General features: G+C 45.9%; 1 protein-coding gene across 1 annotated transcript; it reads left to right on the top strand.

Annotated features, from left to right (window-relative positions):
• The first annotated feature begins 4,355 nt into the window (after positions 1-4,355).
• Positions 4,356-23,664, top strand: LOC119448083 (neprilysin-1). The gene is made up of 16 exons (XM_037711564.2): positions 4,356-5,269; positions 6,877-7,004; positions 7,797-8,036; positions 8,617-8,694; positions 8,791-9,059; positions 10,000-10,158; positions 10,799-10,920; positions 15,262-15,490; positions 16,218-16,394; positions 17,197-17,297; positions 17,377-17,435; positions 18,405-18,456; positions 18,591-18,658; positions 19,323-19,606; positions 21,301-21,374; positions 23,470-23,664. Exons 1-16 carry the CDS (start codon positions 5,187-5,189, stop codon positions 23,567-23,569), a joined length of 2,223 nt encoding a protein of 740 aa, XP_037567492.1. The 5' UTR covers positions 4,356-5,186; the 3' UTR covers positions 23,570-23,664.
• The last annotated feature ends 1,560 nt before the right edge of the window (positions 23,665-25,224 follow it).

Here is a 25,224-nt window from a genome sequence, read left to right as displayed (position 1 = left end):
TAGGGCAGCTCGCACAATACATTTATTAGATGCGACTGACACGTCTATCGTTCTTTTGGCGCGACTCGTCACTCCCACATGACTCATAAGATACAATTTATTTACGTTACGCAAAGTGTGAGTGTTTGCAATCGGCCATGTGGCTTCAACTATGGGGTCATTTCATATACGGTTGCACGGGCGTCGTGTCACGACTGCAGGTGACGCACCTAATAAACCCGTCCCTGGCAACTCGTGGGGTCTGTTCTTGTTGGTGGTGTTATAATTATTTAATTGGCACAACGGTGAGAAGCGGTGCGTGCGCCGAAAAGTGTGAGACGCATAACGATAAACCTTCGACGTGTCGATTCCTCGTGCTTCTGTATGAGTCTATGATCGTCACGTTCCTCGCTGCCACCATGAGCCGTTGTTCCGGTCCCCGCATTAGGGTGCCTCCATGTCCCGCATGGGGGCGTTCGGTGCACGCTGCTCGTGCATCGCTGAAGCGTCGTTGTGGATCTATATCCGCGCTTTTGTGTATATATGTAAATAGTCGTCTTCTTTACTCTCTCCTCTCTGTTATGGTCTCTCCCTGTCCTATTACTACCCTGCCCCCATCCCACCAATGCTGACCTCTGTTCCGGTGTCAGCAGACTGCGCTATAGACACTTACAGTGAGGTCAGCAATAATCTCCTTTCCTTTGTTTTTATTTATTTATATTTATTTATCACTTGTTTATTCACTAAATAAACAACCAGGTTTGTGTACCGCTTCGCGTTTACGAGAGCTCTTTAATGAAACGCAGGTAATTCTGCCAGCAAATACTCACGCCCTGCACCACGCTTCGCAGCTATAACTTAACGAATATGTTCTCGTTCCGCTCGGTGCTTCTTTCGGGCTCGAGCTTACCGGAGTGCCCGAGCCCGGGTCAGGTATGCAAGTTTTAACGCGGGCCCGGGCCGGCCTCGTGCCTAATTGGAATGCTGTTTACGAATCCGCTAATGCAAATGAGGCGTATGACCGTTTTCTTGGTTTGTTAGAAAGAGCTTACCACAAAAGTTTTAAATTTAAAGCAGTAAAGACTCCCGAGAAAGGTCGAAAACAATGGATTACACGAGAATGTATGTAAATGATTAACGAGAAAAAGCGGTTATATGCAAAATTCGTGACCACAAGAGACCCTAACGATCTCTTGGAATTTAAGCAGCACAGGAATTCTGTAACTAAATAGTTGCGATGGCCTAAACATGTGTACTACGAAAACCTCTTTAATAGGGCAAGTGCTCGTGTTGACATGTTATGGCGAGAGATAAATAAGCTTATTAGCAATCACTCTTCCAGAAATGATGCACTTGAGATAACTATAGATAATGAGGTAGTGAAGGGCGAAGAACTCGCAAATAAATTTAACGTGTACTTCACGTCCACTCGCGTCATGTCAATTATCTACTACTTCTGGTGCCCAGGATAAATAATACGTGAAAGAGGCCTGCGAATACACGTAAAATTGCCGTGCGACTGGCCGCTCGAGGCACTTAGCGTGTGTTCGCGGGTTTCTTTCACGCTCGGAAAAACACTTTTATGTAGCACGTAATGAGCAACATAAATCTGTACCGGGAGTTTTCTCATGTTGCTCTACAATTTTCTCACTGACACTTTTTATCTAATTATAATATCGAGAAGTTGATTAATTAATTAAGACTAATTATGTAATTAGGTGGAATGCAAAATATAGTCTGAGTATCTCCAAGCGACGACAAACAGCGTTACCTTGGTTCTGGCCAGCTACGTGGCATTTGCATCTTTTTAAACCTTGGGGCATGATAATTGGGACACTCTGTATATGTGCATATCATCATCATCAGTCTATACTTATGTCCACTGCAGGACGAAGGCCTCTCCCTGCGATCCCCAATTTCCCGTCTTGCGCTAGCTGATTCCAACTTGCGCATGCAAATTTCCGAACTACATCACCCCACCTAAGTTTCTGAAATGCTCGACAGCGCTTCCCTTCTCTTGGTGTCCATTCTGTAACTCTACTGGTCCACCGGTTATCCATTCTACGCATATATATATATAGTATGGCTTTCATAGATTATGAAAATGCATTTGATTCAGTAGAGATACCAGCAGTCATGGAGGCACTGCGTAATCAAGGAGTAGAGGTAGCATACGTGAATGTCTTTGCAAACATCTACAGAGATTCCACAGCTACCTTGGTTCTCCACAAGAAAAGTAGAAAGTTACCTATCAAGAAAGGGGTCAGGCAAGGAGACACAATCTCTCCAATGCTATTCACTGCATGCTTAGAAGAAGTAAGTTCAAGCTCTTAGACTGGGAAGGCTTAGGAGTGAGGATCAACGGCGAATATCTCGACAACCTTCGGTTTGCAGATGACATTGTCCTATTCAGCAACAATGGGGACGAATTGCAGCTAATGATTGAAGTCCTTAACTAAGAAAGGGTAAGAGTGGGGTTGAATATTAATATGCAGAAGACAAAGTTAATGTTAAATAGCCTGGCAAGAGAACAAGAATTCAGGATCGCCAGTCAGCCTCTAGAATCTGTAAAGGAGTACGTTTATCCAGGTCAATTACTCACGGGGGATCCTGATCATGAGAAGGAAATTCACGGAAGAATAAAATTGGGTTGGAGTGCATACGGCAGGCATTGCCAAATCCTGACTGGGAGCTTACCACTGTCGTTCAAACGAAAAGTGTAGAAATATTGCATTCTACCGGTGCTAACATATGGGGCAGAAACTTGGAGGTTAACAAAGAAGCTCGAGAACAAGTTAAGGACCGCACAAAGAGCGATGGAACGAAAAATGTTGGGCCTAACGTTAAGAGACAGGAAGAGAGTGGTGTGGACTAGAGAGCAGACGGGGATAGCCGAAATTCTAGTTGACATTAAGAGGGGGAAAATGGAGCTGGGCAGGCCATGTAATGCGTAGGATGAATAACCGGTGGACCATTAGAGTTGCAGAATGGATACCAAGAGAAAGGAAGCGCAGTCGAGGACGGCAGAAAACTAGGTGGGATGATGAAGTTAGGAAGTTTGCATGCGCAAGTTGGAATCAGCTAGCGCAAGACAAGGGAAATTGGAGATTGCCGGGGGAGGCCTTCGTCCTGCAGTGGACATAAATATAGGCTGATGATGATGATGATGATGATGATGATGATGATGATGATGATGATGATGATGATGATATAGTATGCATTGCATAACATATTATATACATGTACGTGTCATTACCAAATGAGCTGTGTACGGGAGGCAGGGTCAGTCCCTGTCAGGCAGATACTATCTGCCTTTTGCCCTGTCATCCAAGACCAAGTTGTGTTTAGAAAACAATAAAGGAAGGAAGGAAGCGCGTCATGTAGCAGCCGTGTACTTCAGCCGGGCTCCTCACGCTTCGCTCAGTACACGTTGCTACATCTATAGCGGTGCTGCTCGGAGTCTGCGCGAGGCGCGTGTCTGAATATACATGACGCCGGTTCGATACCGCCTAGTAAGCAAACAAGAAATTAAAGGATCTTCCTGATTGAAGAGTGGCATATACCCCGTGGCACATACTTAGTGACCCAAGTTGGCGTTAAGGAGAGAGAGAGAGGGAATGGAGGAAATAAAGGCAGGGAGGTTAACCACACTTTGTCCAGTTTACTCATGGAGAAAGGAAACCCCAGGAAAGGCCCTGGCCAGCACGAGCTTGTTGGAGAAGGTGTGGCGGAAGTCACGTGCTGTTTTTCGCAAAGTAGCACTGGGATGGGTACCCCAAATGTCAACGTTGCCATGACAACCGCGCTCCTGAAGCTTTGCTGCTGCTCTCGGTCTCTGAAAAGAGAGATAAGATTTTTCCGCTGGTGTCTTTCCCGCAGCACCTTTTGTTCACGAGAAAAGCTGACTTTGGGGTTTGGTGTGTAAGCTTGAAAGTTGGGTTATGGGTCCGTGAGTGTGAGTGTCGGCCAGCAATAGATACACTCAAGCAATCATGGCGCGGGTCTTCGTCGTCTTCTTCAATGTGCCACGGAAAAACACAGGAGCGCGTCTGCTTCACTAAACCTGCTGCAGAAGTGTCGTAAGCTTTGTTTTGACGCGCGTCGGCAGCACACACTTCCGGCCGCTCGTAACAATGCAAGTTCAAAGTTCGCGCCCATCTGCTCCGGCGAGCTGCAGAACTCCTGATTGGAGGCGCAAAGAGAGGTGGCACACCAACATGGCTGCACTTCCGGCTTCAAAAAAGTGACGTCGGGGCCTCTCCTGTTTTGTTTCCTTCCTCCATGAATTTGCTACCCTACAAGTGGGGAGGGGGATGGGGGAGTGAACGAAAGTTCATCGAAGAGTAACCGGAGAGAGCGAGATACACGTTTAATGGTAGGAAAGATGTAAAGAGAAGCCGGAAGCACCTGCAAGGTGATGGGAGTGGGAGTGGGAATGATGATGATTTCTTTAATAATGGCGCAGGCTCATTGCGGAGGATAGGCGTGTAGAGCCAAAGAAGCTTCGCCTTAAGAATTGGGCAGATGCCTCAATTATGATGATAACGATGATGATGTGCTTCGGAACATCGCTCTTACCCACTATGGGGGATGGGCCAATAATCGGGTGATTTACGTACAGTTAATGAATTCAGTAAATGAGATTGAAAATGTAAAACTGTGAATAAAGCATTCGTTTTTAAACATGACTACATGTGTAATTATGTGTGTTCATGCATTTATATTTTCATGCTTTTTGTACATGCATGCATATGTAAGCCCTACCCCTCATGTAGTACCCCAGCAGTCAGGGGTCTTGAAGGAAAACAAAGAAGAAGAAGAAGGAGTGCATAATTGAGAAGCGACACCAGATAAATGAATTATATTTTGAAAGAAATAAAAAAATGAAGTTTCATCGAGCAATTTTGAATGGAAGGGATTTAGACAACTTGCCATAGGAACGGTAAGGAAAGTAACAATTGGAATTTCGCACTGGCCTTCGTCGTCTTCGTTCGGCCGCACGTTGTTGTGCATGGCCTCGGCGCGCGCAGTGACAGTGGCGCAAGTGAGGGGGCGGCCGCCGGCATCGCGAGCGCCACTTCGGAACCCCTGCGAGCCTCGCTGAGCCCGCCGCGCATGTAGCCCACGGGGGAACCCCCAGTCACCAAGGCGCTTCCCGCGCGGAGCCACTCGGACCTGCAGCGAAAACACGAGACCCCGCCGCCGCCATGTCCACGCTGACCACGGAGCGGCGCACCACAACCACCAGCACCGTCGCGACGACGTCGACCAGGCCGCGCCCTCGGACATGGTAAGGGGGACCCCGGTGCTCTCACTTCTGGATTACGGGAGCGTGCGTGCGCGCCGGAAGGACTGGGTGAATTAAGAGCCTCTCCAGAACCGTCAGGGTTAACTTGACGGCATCCTGCAAGGTGACACGCTATCCTATGTTGACACACAAGATCCACGGTGCCTTGCCGGGCTCGTCTTGTTAGAGAACTGACAGAAGAAACACGTGGTTCGCCTTATTAACACTTCGCTTGCTCGTATTTTACATGCGTCGCGTCATTCGCTTGTTCGCCTGCAAAGTGTCACTTAGGAGAAATCGCAGTAGCATGCTACAATTGAATCTTGAGATGTACTCACGCTTGGAGCATGCTATGGAAGTTGTACAGCTGTGGATGCCATAATGTTTTCGTGGAAGCCTATTGTTGATACGCAAGTAAATGACTGCTTCCTGGTTTGCTGCTCTTCGCCGCAACGTTCCACGGGCTCAACCGTGCTCAACGTCATCTGATACGTTGTTTCTAGCTTCCAGAAATGGGGAAAAAAAATTGTGAAGTTAGCAAAGGAATCATCGTGGCCTACGTTGGTATTTTCTTCGTCCCTTTTTGTCTCATCCTTGGTCCGTGGTTTCCTTATTAGAAATCCTTTGTGGAGACAGCTTTGTATACGTTATCGCCTCAAGCGACTAAATAGTGCATATAGCTTACAATTTTTTGAAGACCCTATAAAGTTGCCAATGTGTCCTCAAGATAACTTACATTGCGTGGATCTAAAAGGTCGGAATGACCTGTCTCGATCTCGGTTTGCTAACGTATACATGTATACTTGATGAGACCGCTTCTGGAGAAATTTCCTGCCGCTCTCAGTGGCTGACAGAATAAAGGTGAAACTTGCCAAGGCTAAATCTGGTCATGGGTTGAAATATCGGCTTAGTTCTACTACTTCGACAGCAATTTCAGGAATTAGAGTGCAAGTAAAAACAATTAAACCAATTACGCTAACTTTTCATTCAATGGTTTGCAAACGACTACGTCAAGTATTTTTATTGCATTGCCAATGCTTATGAAAGAGTTGTGCCATTCAGTGAATCGTGCAAATTGCTTTCACTTGATTGATTTTGGGAAACAGTTTGAAATATCAACGTTTGTAAGACAGCTCCGAACCTTATTACTTTTTTTTTTCATTTGAACGCTTTTCTATGTTCGGGTTTGAATGCATTGCAGCGGGGGCAGCCCTAAGCTTCAAAAATTCAGTGAATGATTTTTTTAGATTTAACAAAATATATTGACACGTATACATGTTTATCTTTCACCGGTGGCCGCTTTCCACCGGTGAAAGATAAACATGTATACGTGTCAATATATTTTGTTATTTTAACTTCCGATACAGGCGCGTCCTGCGCCGAGCGATAACGTTTAACATCTGTTAGCCGGTGGAAAGCGGCCACCGGTGAAAGATAAACATGTATACGTGTCAATATAAGAAATTTGATGCTCCTAGAATTGGTCCATGTGACTAACTATGCTGACATCTCGCGCTACATTGCCTCAAGTATTCATAATTAATTTTTTTGTATATTAAGACAATTACAGATGCTGCTGTTGCAATCGCATTTTTTTTCTGCGAGTGCAGGCTCGACATGATCGAGGAAAGCCCGAACCGGCGCAAGATCGAGGTCGGACTGATCAGCAGCATCTGCCTGGTTCTCCTCATCGTCTTGTCCCTCACGCTCTTCGTGGTGCTCACGCTGCAGACAAACCGTGAGTTGATGATAGAATAGATGATTGACTGTGGCGGGTGTTCTATAATTTCCGTCGTCGGCGCAAGCGCATCTGTATAAAAGCTAAAAGCTGACACATGTATAAAAGCTAAAAGCGGCCAAACACAAGCACCGACATTAGATTCGACGACCGCCGACCACGCTTGCTGCTATCGCCACCGAAGAGTTGTTTGTGCTTTACTTCTTGCAGGGCGCATGTTTGAGCAATAAACTGTTCTCAGTTTATTCTTGCTCGTCTTATTTCTTACCGGCCTGCGTCACTTGTACGTGACATCTGGTAGAGGTGTGGGGTAGAGTCGAGACCATGGTGATCGCAGCATTGTGTATCATGCAAAATAGAACGCTAGGTGTTGCGAAGCGCGCGCACATGTGAGAGTGTCTGTTAAAGTAACGTCATATACTTGTGTTGAATATATACAGGGATTATAATGAATATCAGTGCCAATAATGTTTCTCTTGTGGGACTGGTTTGTGCTTATTTATTCTGGGCACAATAAAAATAATTAGGATCAGCAGAACGTACGCAGAAATTCGATTCGTATGCCTGTAAGATAGGTACCAGTCATGTGACGTGCTTATGGCTATCGGCTATTAGAATTATTTAGGCTGTATAGTACTTGGGGATCTTTGGCGACTACGTTCCCCGAGTGCCCGCGTGACCTCCACGTAATAAAGTTGTATAGATAAACATATAGATACCGTTCGCTGGCTCTTTCCATCGCATAGCCTTCACAACGTCGACGCAAACTTCCATAGTCCATTCGTTTTGCAGCCGTGAACAAAGCACCGGTGAACCTGCAGAACGCAGTGTTCTGCGAGAACGCTACGTGCTTCGAGCAAGCCCGTCGCGTCATGGGCTACGTAGAGTGGAGCCGCGAGCCGTGTGACGACTTCTACACGTACGCCTGCAAGGGCTACCACGTGAGCGTGGCCAACTCGGCCTCCAAGTACCCCATCACGCAGGGCGCGCAGGAGCAGCTCAGGGCCGCTGTCGAGGAGGTGCTCGCCAACTGTGAGTGGGCATGCTTCTCCACGTCGCAGCTGATTTGGATACGAATAATTTTGCCTTTTTGTGCAGGAAGAAAGAGAGTAACGTGCTCGAATATTGCTCAGATTCATTCTGGGATCCAGTAGGAACAATGTTCTAAACGTGACTGTAGGGTGCAGTTCCGAGATTGTGTAATGTGTTCACGAAATGTAGCGAGAAACTGTCTCGACCTCGGTGAAAGCATCGGTGAAAAATCACGATCGAGCATTGACAATGGAAGAGGTTATGCGAAGAATTTAAAGACGAAATTTCATCAGTGACCCTTGTTGCAGTTGCTGAGCAGGATAGCTATTCTTCTGGTGGTTACATAATCATTTTTGTTGATTTGCTTGCCCTTATAGAGGTACTCATCAGCGCAAAGCAGCACAGATGGGCCTGCAGCAACTCGCATCGAAACCTTGGCGCGACTTATTCGCGCGTGAACTGATTAAAACCACTGCAAAACCGTTAAATAGAAAAGGCAATGTCGTGTCAAAATTGGCCCAACAAGGTTGCCCTCTTAGGCTGCCTTAGTAATACAGCTCAAGATCTTTTCGTCTTCAAGGGCACGCCAACATGAAGCCCACGGACAACTTCTACCTGCGTTACGGAGTGAACCTGTTCCAGGAGTGCATGCAGGGAGGTAGGTGCACCGCGATGGCGTACCGTCCGCGTCATTCAGACGTGTTGCGAACGGCTTCAATTTTTCCTTTCTTTTGTCTTTTTTTTTTCCTCGCAGTGACGGACGCCAAGGAACAGTTGCAGAGCGTGTTCGCCGACATGACGTACAACCACAAACCGTTCTTTCTGCCCAAGAGCTTCGACCTGGAGCCGCACACGCTGGCCTCGCGCGTGGGCCGCAACTTCTGGTTCTTCCCGCTCATCACGGTGCGCAAGGACGTCGACCTCGAGAACCGCCAACGCATGATCGTCCACCTGGACGAGCCCGAACTGACGGCACCGCGCGCCCTCTTCGACGACGCCGAGTTCCAGCGAGAGTACCTGCAGGTTAGGAGCGTACAAAGAACGCACGTTGATGATGCGGCGCAAAAAGTGCGCTTGGACAGGACTTGTTGCTTGCGGAAGAGATACGGTAGCCGCGTTATGTCAGAGTAACAGAATGGACACCAAACAATGGGGATCATAATGGTGGCTGCAAGAAATGAGTTGTAAATGTTAGCACCTGGATGGTGGGCGCAGGGCGCTATGTATGACAAGCTGGTGAAAACTATCGTGGTGATGATCTGCATCTGAAGTTTTGGTAGGGGTTTAGTTTATCATAGTGCGTATTAGTTCCGTTACAAGGTGTTGTGCAAAAAGTTACGGTGGAAGTCCTGGCAGAAAGCGCGGTACAGGGATCAAAGCTTGACATATAGTACTATACTGATACCAAGTTATTTTCACATATCTAGCACACAGGCTTATATAACTAGTCAATATATTTATCTCCGGTCTCGTCAAAAACCGGCACCTGTAGTATTTACAGGACTTTTAAGTTACTTTTCGTGAACTCGTCGCTGGCGCATTTTGCATCCGTGCATAACATTATCACTCGCCACAAAGCAGCTTCAATGCCAATCTTTAAGGTCGATGGACATTTTAAAAAATTACTCTAGTTTCTTTGGCAAGTAAATAACACGAGAAATTTGTTGCGCTTGCGCCACCAAACTAGGTATTTAAAAATGAATTGAGTGACCTAATGTCATTTGTTTTACGGCGCGCCATAGACTCCTGGTACTATTAGCTATTACGAGTGGTACGCTCGACTTGTTTTGCCTCGTTATAACTTGTATAATGGTGAATGTAGCGCTAGTAGAAATAAACGTGGTTATGGTAATAAAAAAATTCCTAATCTTAATATTTCACACCTGGTACCACATGGACGTAGTCACAACATGACTATGTGAGACACATCAGTCAATTCTCGCGATCTTGTGTCTAACCTCAGGCGATCCGTGACTTGGCCATCACTCTGGGCTTCGACAATGTGAACGAGACGGGGCGCATCTTCAAGCTGGAGCAGATGCTATCCAAAGGCACCACCAGCTCTCGGGCACGGGCACCCTACTACAAGAAGGTCAAGCTCGGCTCGTTGTTCCTTGACAAGGTAACCGCATTGTCCCCTTTATTTTATATACTAATTAGTGTTGTCCTTTTTTTAATGAATCTATACTGCCTTCTTTATTAACTATCCAACTGATCTCGTGCTGACTGACCGACCGGCCGACTCACTCACTCACTCACTCACTCACTCACTCACTCACTCAACTGGCCCAAGCAAGCAACCAACCAACCGACCATCACCTACGAACGTAGCATAGGATACGTGAAATCAAATCAAATTGTGGAGTTTAACGTCGCAAAACGCACGAGCATTGAGAGCCGGCGTAGTCCGGGTAAATTTTGATCATCTTGAGTTCTTTACCGTGCGCCCAAACATAAGCGTACGAGGGCATTCTCGCATTTCATGCCCTTCGAAATGCTACCGTCGCGACCGGGACTCGAACCTGTGACCTATAGCTCAGCGGCAGAACACCGTAGCCACTGAGCCATCGAGGCGGGTATGCGATACGTGGGCATAAGGTTAACTTGGTGAAAATACGTATATTCAAAGTGTTAGCTTCCATCGTTGCTGCTCTGCTCAAACGTGAAACGAGCAAACGAGTTTGTAACGGCTTACTAGCGTGAATTCTCTCGGAGACGATAGACGGTCACGTGTTCTCCCTTTCTTTATTTCAACGACGCAGTGGAACATCTACATGTACCTGAGCAATGTGCTTGGCGAGAACATGTCTCCCGAGGACGAAGTGGCGCTGCGCTCCGAGAAGTACTTCTCGCGGTTCCTCAAGTCTCTCAAGACGACCGAATGGTAAACGCGCCAGTGCAACTTTGTGCCGTTTATGCAACTAGGATTCATTAACTAGTGTACAAAAGTCGGATCTGTTTGCGAGCGAATGCTTGACCCACACCTTCTGCTGATTGCTGAACATGGTTTCGAACCGAACCGGAAATGAACCGAAAACCGGAGCTGAACCGTTATTTCCCGCTGAACCAAAGCCGAACCGAACTTTTAGTTATCCTGCCATCTTGCAACCGAACTCGAACCGGAACATTTTGCAGGAACCGTTCAGAACCGGTTCGGCCACAGATCCAGCCCACGGTCGTTGTTCCTGAAATTCTACGAAAACAGACGATGCCTCTTGCGTCAATTCGGTGCAGCGCACGGTGATATCATTGGCTCACTGAACTGTACGCATGGTCGGCTCAACTGTACACTGTGCGCAGAGTCGGCGCTCACTGTCTAGACAGACCATCGCTGACGCGGCGTCGTTGTGGTGTATGCTACTTGTGCGCAGGGCATCTGCCGTGTTCAGGAACATTAGCGAACTGGTTGCACTATCTTATAAGCGTGTTGTATAGTTTGTACTGCATACTTCCAGTGACTGCTGTTACTTCCGCAGCACGATTGTGGCTTCGTGCAAATTTTATGCGGCAAAGCCCAGACTGCGACAGCTTAATGAAGTAAGAGAAAGGGGACAGTTTCGCGGTGATTGCCTATTATTCACGAGTTTATGCAATCGTAGGCTCTCTCTATAACGTTTAGATTAAAATACTTATTCGTTTGTGAAGCAGTCTGCGCGAGCGCTTCCGGAAAAAGCCAGGATGGAACATTTATCTTAATAGAATGCCAGAAAAAGTTGTATTTCCGATATCTCCACTTCATCACGGGATAAGAGAGATTGCCATGACAGCTAGGTTCTCAACACCTGATCAACACCTGTCCAGTCTGTCCCGTCTTGTTCTTGAGCTCAGTTTTTAGCTATGAACATGTATATACACAACTAGCCCAGAGGTACGTTTTACTAAAGATATCATGCGATGTTTTGACCGAGTCCTGCTCGCTGTCCGCACTACATACGTATCTGCTTTTTACACATCGAAGTTGTTAATGCGACTATAGAAGCGTTCGGAAACGTTATATGCGTATTTTCACGGTGTCTTGAAAGAACTACGCTGTTCCCCAGGTTTATATTGAGAGAAAATGGGGGGAGGGACGCGTTAGTGGCTAAATGAAATAAAATAGATAAGCGTGCCAGAGCTTTACACGCGAGTTTTATGAACCACGTAGGAATTTTGTCACTTGGCCCGAAAGAAGTCGACGTATAACAGAACACACCATTTAATATAATTAAGCTAGGGGCATCCAATGGGTGATGTTTGGGCAAAAGTTCAGGCGCACCAGTTGATTATGAGTTTTGAAAACATTTCTTAAGCAAGTATTCGAAAGTGTTATACGGCCGTTAAACGCTGTTTCCCAGAGATAACTGTACGGGAAACCGAGTTCATATGCAGTGGAAGTAGGAGCCGTGTAAGCAGGAACCTGCGGGCAGAACTTACTGACTTAATTATGAGTTTAGTAAATAATTAGGGAACCCTAGTTTTCTCCTCATTTTCATGTGTTATGCAGTAAGGTTTCATGCAGTAAGTTTCCCCGGTGTCCTCTGTGTACTAAACAAGTTACCATGTTTATGTTTGGAGAAATTAAGGCGCATGATATGGGTGATGTGTAGGCAAAGTTCATTATGTGTGAGTTAATTACAGCGTTTGCAGCGCACTGCGTATGGAAGCGTTTTAGAGAATTATAAGCGTTTTTTTTTGTGATTTCCAAAGGTTCCGTGCAAAACGAAATGGTTCGAAGTAGCTCTAACTCAAGCGAGCTTCTCTTCAAGTTTCCCGCGAGTTTTTGCGGAAACCGGAGGCACGCGAATGTATTTCTTTCTCCGAACTCGTTTGAACCCGAATTAGCCGGTTCACAAAGCTCACAACCGGTTTGAACCTTTATAAGTTTCGCTCCGGAGCTGAACCGGAACCGAATCGAAAAGTGTGAACCCGAAACCGAAGCGAACCCGAAAAAGTTTCGGTTCGACATCTTCTTTTCTTAGTGTACTACAGGCGTGAGCTACAAAAACCAAACGCCTTCTTTTTCGATGGAAGTCCTTCTTAGGAAGTGTGAAAACATCGAGGTTAGCGGTCGCGCCCACCCAAGTTATGCATCCGGCAACATTTGACTGGAGCATCCTGAAAAAATAACAAAACACTTCAACTTAGTTGGCATTATTTGAAGTTATTCGAGTCTTGCCTGTAGCGTGGGAATTGTTTGCCGACTACGGCAGGCTTTGATCCCTTGTCCAACGTTTGTGAACCGTTTGTCGAACTGGTTCCGAACGGCTCCTCAAATAAATTTGGGTTGGGTTCAGTTCCAAGATGGTGGAAAAAATAACGTTTCGGTTCAGTTCCAGCTCAGCGAAAAGTAACGGTTCAACTCTGGTTTTCGGTTCAGTTCCGGTTTAGTTCGACACCCTGTGTAGTGCCACCTTTCTTGCTGGAGCTCGAAACAGGGGTTTCCCCAGGAATTGAGATTAGGGGGGAGGTGGGGGAGGGGGGAGGAAGCGCCCGAAGAGAACCGGCAGTAATTTCTTATTTTTATTTGTGTCGTTCATGTGTTGCGTAGGACTAGCAACGTTTATAACTGCAACACTCATAAAAAAGATATGTAACAATTACTTCGATTTACACAAGGACTAAAGTCATATTTATGAATAGACAAAATTAAAGAACAAAGGACTACATAAAATGTGTCCTCTACATAAACGCCATTACACCTTACATCACAAGCCAGCCATGGACGATGTGTCCCCTCGCGTACATGCCCCCTTCTTCCAGCGCTATGAAACGAAATTGCCCGTCGTGTGGGAAAAAAATACAGAAAAGAAAGAAAGAAAGAAAAGAAAGAAAGAAAGAAAGAAAGAAAGAAAGAAAGAAAGAAAGAAAGAAAGAAAGAAAGAAAGAAAGAAAGAAAGAAAGAAAGAAAGGGGGTGCCTTCAGAGAAAAAACAAGGGGGGGGGGGGGGGGGAGCTAATCATTGGATCGAAATTACAAAGCCCGCGTGCCCACTCTTATATAGCTGAGCTTTGCTGCAAAGCAAAAATAAAAAATAAATTGTTCTGCTTCACCTGTAGGCTGTCTGTGTGCAGGGTGAAGCTAGCTTGCCGGTTGGGTGAGCAAAATTTTTGTGATTTAGATAATAAGTTTCCATCGAGCATGCGCCTCATTCCCCACTTGTCACATCTCTTATCTCGACAAATATTAGTCATACGTATTGTCATTTTTTGACTCCATGCAGTCAAAGGGTTGCGAAAAAAGTACCTTGAGAAAGACGTCGGAGCTCTACGGTGTTACAGAGAGAGTACGATTTTAGAACGGTTCCTTGTGGAATAAATGCTTCTACAGAAGAAAGAAAGAAGAAATAAAGTACGACTCCACAACACAACTGTTAGTGATAATTTCTATAAACACTGTTAAAAATTTTAAACATTTCTGTGGTGTTAAACACCACAGAAATGAAAGACGGAACCCAGGCGCAGTTGGCAGAAGAGTGCTAGTGCACACATTTCAACAGTTTTCGTTATTTTTTTCTGGGGGGCGTGCGCCTGACAGGCCGTACACTGTGACATGGTGTATACGTCGACATTGCGTGGTATTTCTACTTGATTTCTACTTGAGATTATATCAGAACACGCACAGAACAAACTTTTCTTTTATAGTCGTTAAGAGGTTAATGGCACTTTTCACTTCATTGGCGCTTTCGGCATGGTGTGAAACTCAAAACTCTTTTGCCCAAACTAAATATTCTCTCCGCCGTGCCCTCCTTGTACACAATTTACGCGGACGCCCTAACATCTTCCGCAACTTCTACGCTTAACGATGAGGAATACCGAGAAAAGAATACGCTATAAGACAGAGTGACCTATAAACTGCGACAACCAGAAGCACATGAAAATCGCGTTGATTACGTATTACAACGAATTAACTTTTAAAGTATCCATAAATATTTACAGAAGCAAATGCGGTATATTCACATGTCATTTTGTGACCAGAGACTTCGACTAGGCCCGTGGAGACACAATTATCTGCCGTGCCATTGTCCAATACGTGTACCAACTTTCAAAAAAAAATTGTCACGTTGTTCTCACGTGACTAACGCCAGTTTTAGAGCGCGCTTACAGTTCTATGTGGACCGCGTAGTTTTGCTGTTGCTTACATCGCAGATAATTGTACCACTTTTTGCTAGCGCACTGTTGAAAAGACAGAGAGAAAACAATGTGCTGGGCGCGCGATTGACGGCTGGTCTGCTCCGCGCACTGTGCAGGGGCACGGTGAACAACTTCATCGTGTTCCGGCTGGTGCAGTTCCTGAGCCCGCTGCTGATGCCCAAGGAGTCCAAGATACTGCAGTTCATGTACAAATACGGCCACGCCCTGCGGCCGCCTCCCTCCAAGCGAACCCGCTGCCTGGACATCATGGAACCTTACTTCAAGCCGCTCCTGCTCACCGCCGCCAAGGTCACCTTCAAGGACACCGAGACCAAACGGGCCGAGGTCCGTACGTTAGTTCATTGATTCAATCATTCCCTAAGACGTGTTAACACATTGACTCGACTTTCTTCCTTTTCAAAAAGAAGATTGTGAAATTGTGTTAAGATGTCTATCGGGTCCATTCGTTCATTCATTTTTTTATGGTATAAGACGTGTTACACTTACACTAACACTTGGCTCGCCTATTGAACAAATGTGCCGTAATAATGATGCAATAAAAGGTCGATTCGATCCTGCTCGGTAAAAAAGTACCGCTTATTTGCATCTCGTTCAACCATAGTGTTCCATCCTGTGTAGCCGCTCCTTTTTCCATTCCTTCCTTCCTATTTTTATTTCGAAAAAAATGCAAACACAAAAACTTGGAAGACGCTTAAGCTCATGCCTTTAAGAGTAGAACGCGATAGCATTAAAGGGTCCCTGACTGCTTCTCACGCTTTCCGGCAACTGCAGCTTATGCAAAAGTAAACTTTACCAGGAAACGCTTGCGGCGAACGCTATGCACGAAGGCGAGCTTTCTGGTTCTTTTATTTTCCCGACGGCCGGCGCCGCCACTGCCATGGATGGTATAAAACGCGGCGCGCAACGCTGTGATCGGCTGACACGTTTCGTTCACGGTCAATTCACGCTCAACGCCATCGACGCCGTGCTCACTGCTCAACGGGGTCCTTAAAGCTATCAATTTAAAATGAGAAAAAGAAATAGAGACATGTTTTATGTCTACATCACGCAGGCGAGCCGCGCCATCGCCAACCTGAAGGAGTCGTTTAAGCGCATGTCCATCAAGTCCTTCTACCCTCACACGGAGCAGAGCACGCTCAACAACAAGCTCCGGCGCATGCGCATCTACTACTTCTACCCGTACGAGACCAAAGAGTACCAGTACATGAAACAGTGGTACCGCTCCTGGGTAAGCATGCGCGAGACCCTCCGACGCGGTTCGTTAGGGCGCACCCCCTATAAGAACTTATACAGCTGACGCTAAGAGTTGTTTGAGAACTATCACTTTCAATAAACTCCGTTTGGTAGCAGAAGTTTACCGCACGATTTGTAGTTTTGTTAACAAAGTTAAGGGGCTAAGAAATTTTTGAAGTTGACAATAGTATTACAAAATTGTGAGTAAGTTTAGAATGAAAGTTTACCTCAATGCCAGTCACAGTTGTATCTCAAGAAGTATAATTTGACAGTGCAAATAGATGACAGCATTGACAAAATAAAGCTAGTACTCGGCGTACAGCAGAATAGTATACTGCGAAAGTTTATGGACGCCTTGTTGCTGCAGTAACTGTGTCTTTCATCGCATTGGCTTATTTCTTTACCGCTGTTGTTCACTATATCTCGTAGTGTGACGAGGGCCGTATCGTATAAAGTAGCACCGATAGTAGAATTTTTGAGGTTAAGTTTGAACTTTTAGCAAGTGAGAAAGATCTAATTTCGTGCTTTTAGGTTAGTCGGGCGTGAAACTGCGCGGAAACAATGTCCACAATTTTTCAGGACGTTTTGTTTCGAAAAATTCCATGGAAGTATTTAAGATCGTGTTGCACATATAACCACGTTGCGCATCGCAGAACAGAACTTTGGTGTGTGTGGTGCGGTACATTGTCGTATGTGTGTGTGTAAGAATGTCGTATATGACGTTGTAATGCGTAGTCTTCGGTGTTAGTTTTGTTCTAACCATAATCGTTGTTTTGCTCGTTCGTCGCAAAATGCAGAAAAAGCTGCAGTACAAGTACGGCCAGATCGTCAAGAGTTTCCGGAATGCGGGCTTCGAGTTCGCCAAGTCCCAAGCTCACAAGACTATCCAGGACTTCGAGTAAGGACTCGCGCCAAATAATTTTGCGTGTGCGTGCTTTCGCAGATTTCTGACAGTTTGCTGCTGCTACTTCGCTCAGGTGGAAGGGCTCCGTGTTCCAGCAGGACCCGTTCTACGACGCTGACAACAACGCCCTTTGTGAGTCGTCGCCGCTAACTTTCGCCCACACAGTAGGACCACAATTAAACTCAAACAAATATAAGTTCAAAGTCTTTTTTTTTTGTTTACACGTCTTGCACAAACTGCAGTGATTCGCATTGTTTTCTGGCGATTAGTATTTGAATGGAACCTACAGAAACTGATTACGTAGGAAAACCTCACATTTTACCTAGTCAAACTCAGCCGGTTATAACGAACTATTGGGTATAACAAAGCAATCTCAATCTGCCTAGAAATTTTCTTCTGACCGTTTTTCTTATACTGCGTTTCATTTCCTCCCTGTAATAAACTGTCTAGGTTAATTTTCCCACTGTCCTGTCAAGTATTCTAATAAAATTATGTATCCTCTTCTTCTATGTTCCTTAGAAACGGCATACTAAAAACTATTATCCGTGCGGGAACTTTCAATAAGAGTAATCCCTTAAGTAGATATTTAGTGTTTTTTTTTTTGCTAATTGCAACGATGCTCACTTTACTGAATACCTATTTAAAGGGTAAACCTGTTTACACAATAGCAACAAATAACCGTTTAATTAACTGTGAGTTTTTGTTCTTACAAACAGATCATTCGCACAGAGAGCAATTCTCAATTATATTCGCACGAAGAATCGGGAAATATTAGGGAGTAAATTTAGCGAATCTGTCGAAGTAACCGAGAGCTTCTTTAGTGAACCCCAATGTTATAATACTTACATTAAACGGAAGACATGTTTAGGCACCCTTAATACGGGCAGCAAGATAACGTGAAATTCTAGCAAAGATATGCCAAGAAATTTCTCGGTGCTGACAAAATCTTTTTACTTTATTCCCGCTCTGTAAAACAAAAATGAAGTGGCCACCTGTGACATGGACTGAAACATTTATCTTGGGAAGCACACACTATCAGTATTATGATGTTATGCTTGCCACAACAACTGCTTTATTTTATTATGTATATATTTTTTTCAGACATTCCTGCAAGCTTGTTCGAACCACCGCTGTATTACGGAGACTCATTCTTGTAAGTTCGCGTCGTGTTTATACGTCCCAATCCGGCCCTAATTTGCTTACAACCTCGTCACCTACTGTAGCGGATCACTGAGAAACGTGCAACGTGCTGTTGTGTAATTCCACCGTCTTGTCAACTGCGTGCAGGCCTTTCTCAATCCCCATGTACGGCTGGCGAATCGGCGTGAAGATGTTCCAGGCCATCGACTACCGAGGTGAGAAAAATGTGCTCATATGCCGATATGCGTATGCTGCATGTGACTGGCTGGCTATAGTGGCCGGCTGTGACATATGACTATCAGCTAACGAACAGTGAATGAACGGTCAATGTCATATGATCTCCACTGCACAGAAATAAGCGCAAAAAAAAAAGGGACGTTCCAGTCAGCAGCAGGGCACAAGAACCACGAGTCGACATACATAACACGTACTTGGGTATTTTTGATGTATACTCTCCAAATTATTTATTATTTTGATAATAACCTAGTTATTCTCACTTTTGTTTACATACCTTTCATTCTATTATACTCTAATTTATCATACTTACGCTACTTGAGTATGGGCCAATCCCTCCAGAGCTTGTGCGTACTAATCCACCACAATGTAATCCACCAGTGGCCCACCGGCCTGTTTGTCTAATGTACACATATGCTCACAAGAAAGAGGAATACCGCACACGACTCCCGAACTGCCCGCGACAAAATATTCACGTGCTTCTGGTGGCACGCGCTATACCTGTGTACTGTGAACTTGTTTGCAAAATGAAACAGATGCGACTGGGTTTGTGGGGCGCGTAAAACGCATCCCGAATTCACATAACCGATTCGGCGTTTTCTCGCCACTGCTCTGTTTTTCGAATGTGCTCGCGCGTGCGCGCAGGTCGCACCATCACGGACAGCGCGCAGTATCGCAACTGGTGGGGCGAGACGCTGATGGCACGCTACAACGAGGTGGAGAAGTGCTTCCGCAACGCGCACGGCTCGCTCAAGCTGGCCGACGAGTCCGAGCTGTACGACCACATCGCCGACAGCGCGGTGGTCATCGTGCTCTTCCGAGAGTACAAGCGCGTGGTCCAGTCGCGCGTCGGGCCCGACAAGGACATACGGCTGCGGGACATCAAGCAGTTCTCCGGCGACAACCTCTTCTTCCTCTCGCTGGCGCACGTGAGTCGTCGAGGATTGACCACCGTGCACTCAAAAAACGAAACAAGAAATGCCTGTGAAAGAGCGAGTGCGCACAATTAGCCCTAAAGACCTGCTGTTAGTATTTACGGTGACTAAACGCACGGACGAGCCTGCCATGGCGCAAATATTGAAGTGTTTCGTTCTCGGACGGAGAGATAGATGACCCGTAATGTGTAGTGGATCGTGTCATCTACTCAAATACAGTCGAAACTTTCGTTTTCTAATAATTAAGCTCGGAAAACGAAAGCAGTGTGGGAGAGATTGCATGGTATACTTTGTTAAACTCACGAGAGCACTCCCGGTTTAAATGCCGGATTCCGGAAACTATCATGAAAAGGAGCAACAGCTACTCTTTATAGAAGCAACTGTAGGGTGGCTTAACAACTGAACAGCTCATTACCTAGCACTTAGTCCTAGGAGACCAATTGCTGCTTTTACTCAAGCATTTAGTCTTCGATAGGATAAATCCCCTCCCCCTTTCTATGTTAGTACCTTTTGTTTCTTGTCGGGTGAGTAGGTTTAGGAGGGGGGGGGGGGGAGGGGGGGGAGAATTATTAGAGCAGCAACCAAGCATTCGTGGCAGAATGCTGTGTTAGGAGGACTTTGATGCTAGCATGCGGCCTGCCCAGCCCTCCCCCCCCCCTCCCTTCGCCCTCTCTCTTCCCGTCCCCGGTAGACTGCGTCCATTGGTTACACGGAAAGGGAAGAAGGAAGGGGGGGGGGGGGGGGGGGGGGCTGCCAGGAGCTGCCAGTCTGTATTGTAACAAAGTTGGGCAATGTTTTTCAATCCTCTAATGTCGCGATTTACGAGAAAAAAGTATGGTATAGTTGGTTGCCTAACACGGCTACCAATAACGATATAGGTACAGTAAACGGTTAGGGCCTGCAACAGAACTAGAACGAAGACAAAACGGAATCGCATTTTGTTTTATGGCAATGCAAAAGCATACAAACGAGAAGGATCTGTAAATGAGCTGTCAGACATTATAAAAAAGGAATCTGCTCTAGTTATTTTTGTCGAGTAAAATACCAAAAAAAAATAGAAAAAGAGAAATTCGGGACATTTGGCCGTTCCGATTGGGTTAAGTCAGATCTCGGGACATTTACTCAAAAGTCGCGACTATCCCACTAAATTCGGGACGGTTGGCAACCTTAGCTGTGTCCTGTTCGCCTCTGTGTGACGTAGCATGACGTCTGTGACGTAAGGTGACGGTGACCAAGCGACGCCAGCGTCAGCGGCAAGGACGCTATGTTGACAAGGCCGCGTGACATCAATCAGTAGTTCATCAAGCAGCAAACCGAACAGGCAGCCTCCGGCCTTTCTGGAATTAAGCTTATTCGTTGTTCAGCCCTTAGCTTTTTTTACATTTTGGCTAACAAGGTAAAGCAAATTGACCTTCGAAGGGCAACAGATCCCGCGGCTCGGTGATGATGGAACTGGAACCGTTTACCGGAGAGAGTGGGCCAAGATTGGGAAGAGGGATGTCATACTACATCACAATCTGTACTCTTCGTGAACTTGTCTTGTCCTCTGCGCTGTTCATAATGTTGGACGGGAGCAATTAACCCAGCTTAGAACCCTCCTGCTCGTCTTTCACCATGATGACACGCTGTTTTGTGGAGTTTAAAACGGGCAAGCTAATCCTTTTTTATCCGTGCACTTCTCTTTTCAGGGCGTATGCACGCGGATTTTCAACGACGCGGCGCAGGTGCAGAAGAAAGGCGGGAAGCGCATTGCACAGGAGAGGTGAGGCCTGCGTTGCGTCAAATCTTTGTGCGGCAGCAATGGGAAGAGGAGACGTAGGATTAAGTTGCATATGTTTTCGCGGAGGTTTGAGAAACTGCAGAACACCACTCTCTGAACCACCAATGGTCCAGCTTGTCCTCAGCTCCCATTAACTGCAAGCATGTACTGTGTGCAACTGACTAGGGGATGATGCGGACTAATATTTCTTTTTTATAATATTCGATTCTAAAGGAAGCAACAGCAGCCCCATAGGTGCCATTGGTCCTACATTGCGCGGGAAATACATTATAATGCAAACGCATCCAGATTATATGGACTATCATCTTTTCTTTTCGTCGATGAACCGACGGATTTGTCCCACATGCGGCAGGCATTTACTGACGCCACATGGCGAAGCGTCGGATGTGATACCAGCTATTCAGCAGGCCAAGTAAGCAATCATCATAGCCATGCAGACGTCGAGGCATTGCAGCTGATAGTCGTGCATGCATTCGCATGTACGCTTTCAAAACAGATGCCACCGTGCCACATTTTTCACTAACCAGCCCACCAAATGGACGCTGAATTCATTATAAGTTCTCAACTTATGTCGAGTGCACCGCAGGCTGCGTCGCTAGGCACGCATAAGGACGCAACGGTTGTCGGTCAGTAATTTTCAATATACGAGCACACGTTGCCGGTAAAACGAACGGAATCAATGAAGCGTGCTTCTTCACAAAAGATATCACACTGTGAAGAAGCCAGATTGACAACCGCGTTAAACGCGGGTGCACGCACGCACAGGAAAAGAAAGCTTCGTTTTACGATGAACGCAATGGACGATACAAACAGGACAAACGCAAACAAGAGGATGCAAGTAGGAAGCTCTTGTGTCCGTTTTTTCATTCATGCAATTAGCATTCTTTGGGAACCTCGCTCAGTTAGCGGTATGACAGTCTGTCTGACTGTATATCTAACCTCTTTCACGCCAACTTGGGTTCGCTGGGTAGCCCATGGTCTAATCGGGCTACTGCGCTGAGGAAACCCGGTTTGAAACCAACCGTCCGACCAAGTTGGGTCAGCGGCTATGTGATGGGTATGTGCCATTGTTCAGTGAACCTCTTTCAGGCCAACTTAGGTCATTGAGCATGTTCCACAGCGCTTCAATGACAAAAAAATACTTCAATATTTATCCAGTGCCGGGAGGAATCGAACCCGTGTCATACATACATTCAGACAATATTGTCAGAATATGCAGGGTGTCCCAAGTAACTTGTGCCAAATTCTTAAAATATGCGAGTGCCTCGTAGCTATACAGAACCAAGGTAATGTTGTTCGCCGTCGCTTGGAGCAAGTCAGACTATTTTTTTTATTTTGCTTATTTACATATTTAGTTATTGATTATTAATTATCTTCTAAAATATTTTAATCAGAACAAGATTGTAAATCAGAAAATTGTAGGCCATATGAAACATTTCCGATCCATTTTTCGGTTGCTCTATACGTTCTACATAAAAGTTTTTTTTTTTCCCCAAGCGTTGAACAAAGCCCGAAAAACACGAACAAGTGCTGCGCGACCAGTCACGCGGAACTTTTCGCGTCCTATCGAAGTTAATTCGTGTTAAATAGAGAAGTTAAATACCGCGTCATATTTGAGAAGGCAATTACTTATAACAACTAATGATGCATTTAGGCAAAATTCAAAAAAATACTTTCACTTGCTCAAGCGACGGCAAACATTACCTTGGTTCTGTCGAGCTACGTGGCACTCGCATATTTTTAAACGTTGTCACAAGTTACGTGGGACACCCTGTCTATTCTATAACACGCACCAGGCGGGGACTTTGTGGCCGTGCCGCTAGATGGCGCAGCCAGCGTATCTAGAGGGCAGTGCGAGAGAGGAGCCCGGATGCAGTACACGCCTCACACGTGACGCCTTTCGGCGGTGGCACTTCGGCGTGTCTCTACATTGATTCAATGCTGATAGCATTAAAGTCGACCGTCGTCCTGAGATGCTGCTGCCGTTTTTTTTTTTCTTTCTTTCATGTGTTTTAAAGATATTCGTTGTGCTGCGTGTAGTGGTGACCTTGGTTCTATTATCTTGTGCACCACGCAGGCTAAACATGGCCCTGACGCACTGGCCCATGTTCAAGAGTCTCTACGAATGTCCTTCCAGCGCCCACATGGTCCCCCAGCGAAGATGCATGTTCTGGTAGACGGCTGGCCATGAGAGCCCCGCGGGTGTGCCACCTGCTACAAATACAACCTGTTTCTTTTATCCCACGGAGCACAGCATTTCATCGCTTGGGCGCCTTGCATGCTTATGAGATTCTATATGTACCACGCGCACAAGCGCACGCACACGCGCACACAGTGGCGTAGCCAGACCTTTTTTTCATAGCTGGGGGGGGGGGGGGGGGGGGGGGGGCTTGCAAGTGCCCGGTGTCTCAGATGCACCCCTGGCTACGCCAATTGCACACACACACACACACACACACGCACGCTGTCAACTGCGTGTTTCGAGGATGGTATACAGTACACTATCTGTAGCGCCATAATTGGTTAACGTAGCAATTATACGGCCATTCCAAGTCGAGCTAGTTCTTAGATTTTTTTTTTTTTTTTTTTGAGTACGGTAACGGAAGCTTTCCTCTTTCGTCAAAGATGGGAAAAGTGCGCCAACTGGTGCAGTTTTATATTGAGGAAAACAACGCAGAGAAACCGCACAAAGCGGAAGAAAACAAGAAAGTGCTGACAATTCACGTATGTCGTACTTTTTTCTTGCGCTTTGCGTTTCGTATGTCCGCGATTTGTTTTCGTCGAGATGCAAATATACAAGCTCGGCCAGGTCACCGCCCGTCTATAGCATTCACATATCGTTGTACTTAATTTGTTCGCGCAGTTGTATGTTCTCGCGAGTAGTATGGAATGGAACCCCTTAAACTGGATTTAAAAGGCTATAACGGCCCAAAATCTACTCCGGATGTTAAACGTTTCACGAAAGTTGAAATGGTAATTAAACAGGGAAACTTTTTGGTACATATTCAAACGCAATGTTTAAAACCACACTCCACGAGTAATCTTTGCTTGAAAACTTTCCGTGTACCCTCGCATATTGCTTATAAGTTTACGCGTGCGCTTTCCAACGCAAATAAAAGAGGAAACGGAAGGCTTCTGCATCAGCCGCTTTCCTGAAACCTTGGTGCAAGACGTACACGCTTTACAGCAAAGGCGCGCAGACAGTCATTTTGCATTCGATTTCCTTTTTGTTAATCTCTTATCGTTGATAGGGCAAGTTGAAGGGTCGATCGCTTCCGAAATTATCACTGATGCCTTGCCCAGAAATATCCCCACCCCGCTTCCCCCTAGACGAAGGGGAAACCATCCTGCCGCCGTCTCTCCAACCTCTTCCAACATCCACGTTTAGTTGGGATCGCTGAGGGATCTAGCTGTTATCCGGAAGTGTCCCCTATCCTTCCGTCTGCAGATGCAATCGGTTTCACTCGAGACGTTAAGATTACCGGCAAGTGGGTACATGTCCACTTTAAACTGGTTGTTCTCCATAAGCTGATACCACTCGAATTTATTTACGACTAATCTTATCACACAGGACTCCTACGTCCTGACCGAATGAACGTTCACAATAAGGTAACTTCCAGAATCGGGCAAAATTCAGTAAATCGATCTATTCTAGAGAGCAAATCAGTTAAAGACACATTTGCTGTGTGGAATGCATAAGAAAATTCTGATTTCGAAATACAATCTATATAGCGAGTGTACCTCTACGATTGAATGCGCCGCTACAGAAAAGGTTCTTAGAGAACGTGGGGGTCTGTGCTGCATTAATCGCAGAAAGATAAATAAGGCATTG

Source organism: Dermacentor silvarum, chromosome 4 (assembly GCF_013339745.2).
Source record: "Dermacentor silvarum isolate Dsil-2018 chromosome 4, BIME_Dsil_1.4, whole genome shotgun sequence".
In the NCBI taxonomy this organism is placed as follows: Eukaryota; Metazoa; Arthropoda; class Arachnida; order Ixodida; family Ixodidae; genus Dermacentor; species Dermacentor silvarum.
This window is presented reverse-complemented; position numbering and strand designations above follow the sequence as displayed.

Bases quoted from the DNA above. Each gene is read 5' to 3' on its own strand.
- LOC119448083 (XM_037711564.2), top strand. From the start codon at position 5,187: ATGTCCACGCTGACCACGGAGCGGCGCACCACAACCACCAGCACCGTC. The intron at 5,270-6,876 runs GTAAGGGGGACC...CTGCGAGTGCAG, and splicing joins AGGCCGCGCCCTCGGACATG to GCTCGACATGATCGAGGAAA. The intron at 17,436-18,404 runs GTGAGTCGTCGC...TATTTTTTTCAG, and splicing joins CGCTGACAACAACGCCCTTT to ACATTCCTGCAAGCTTGTTC.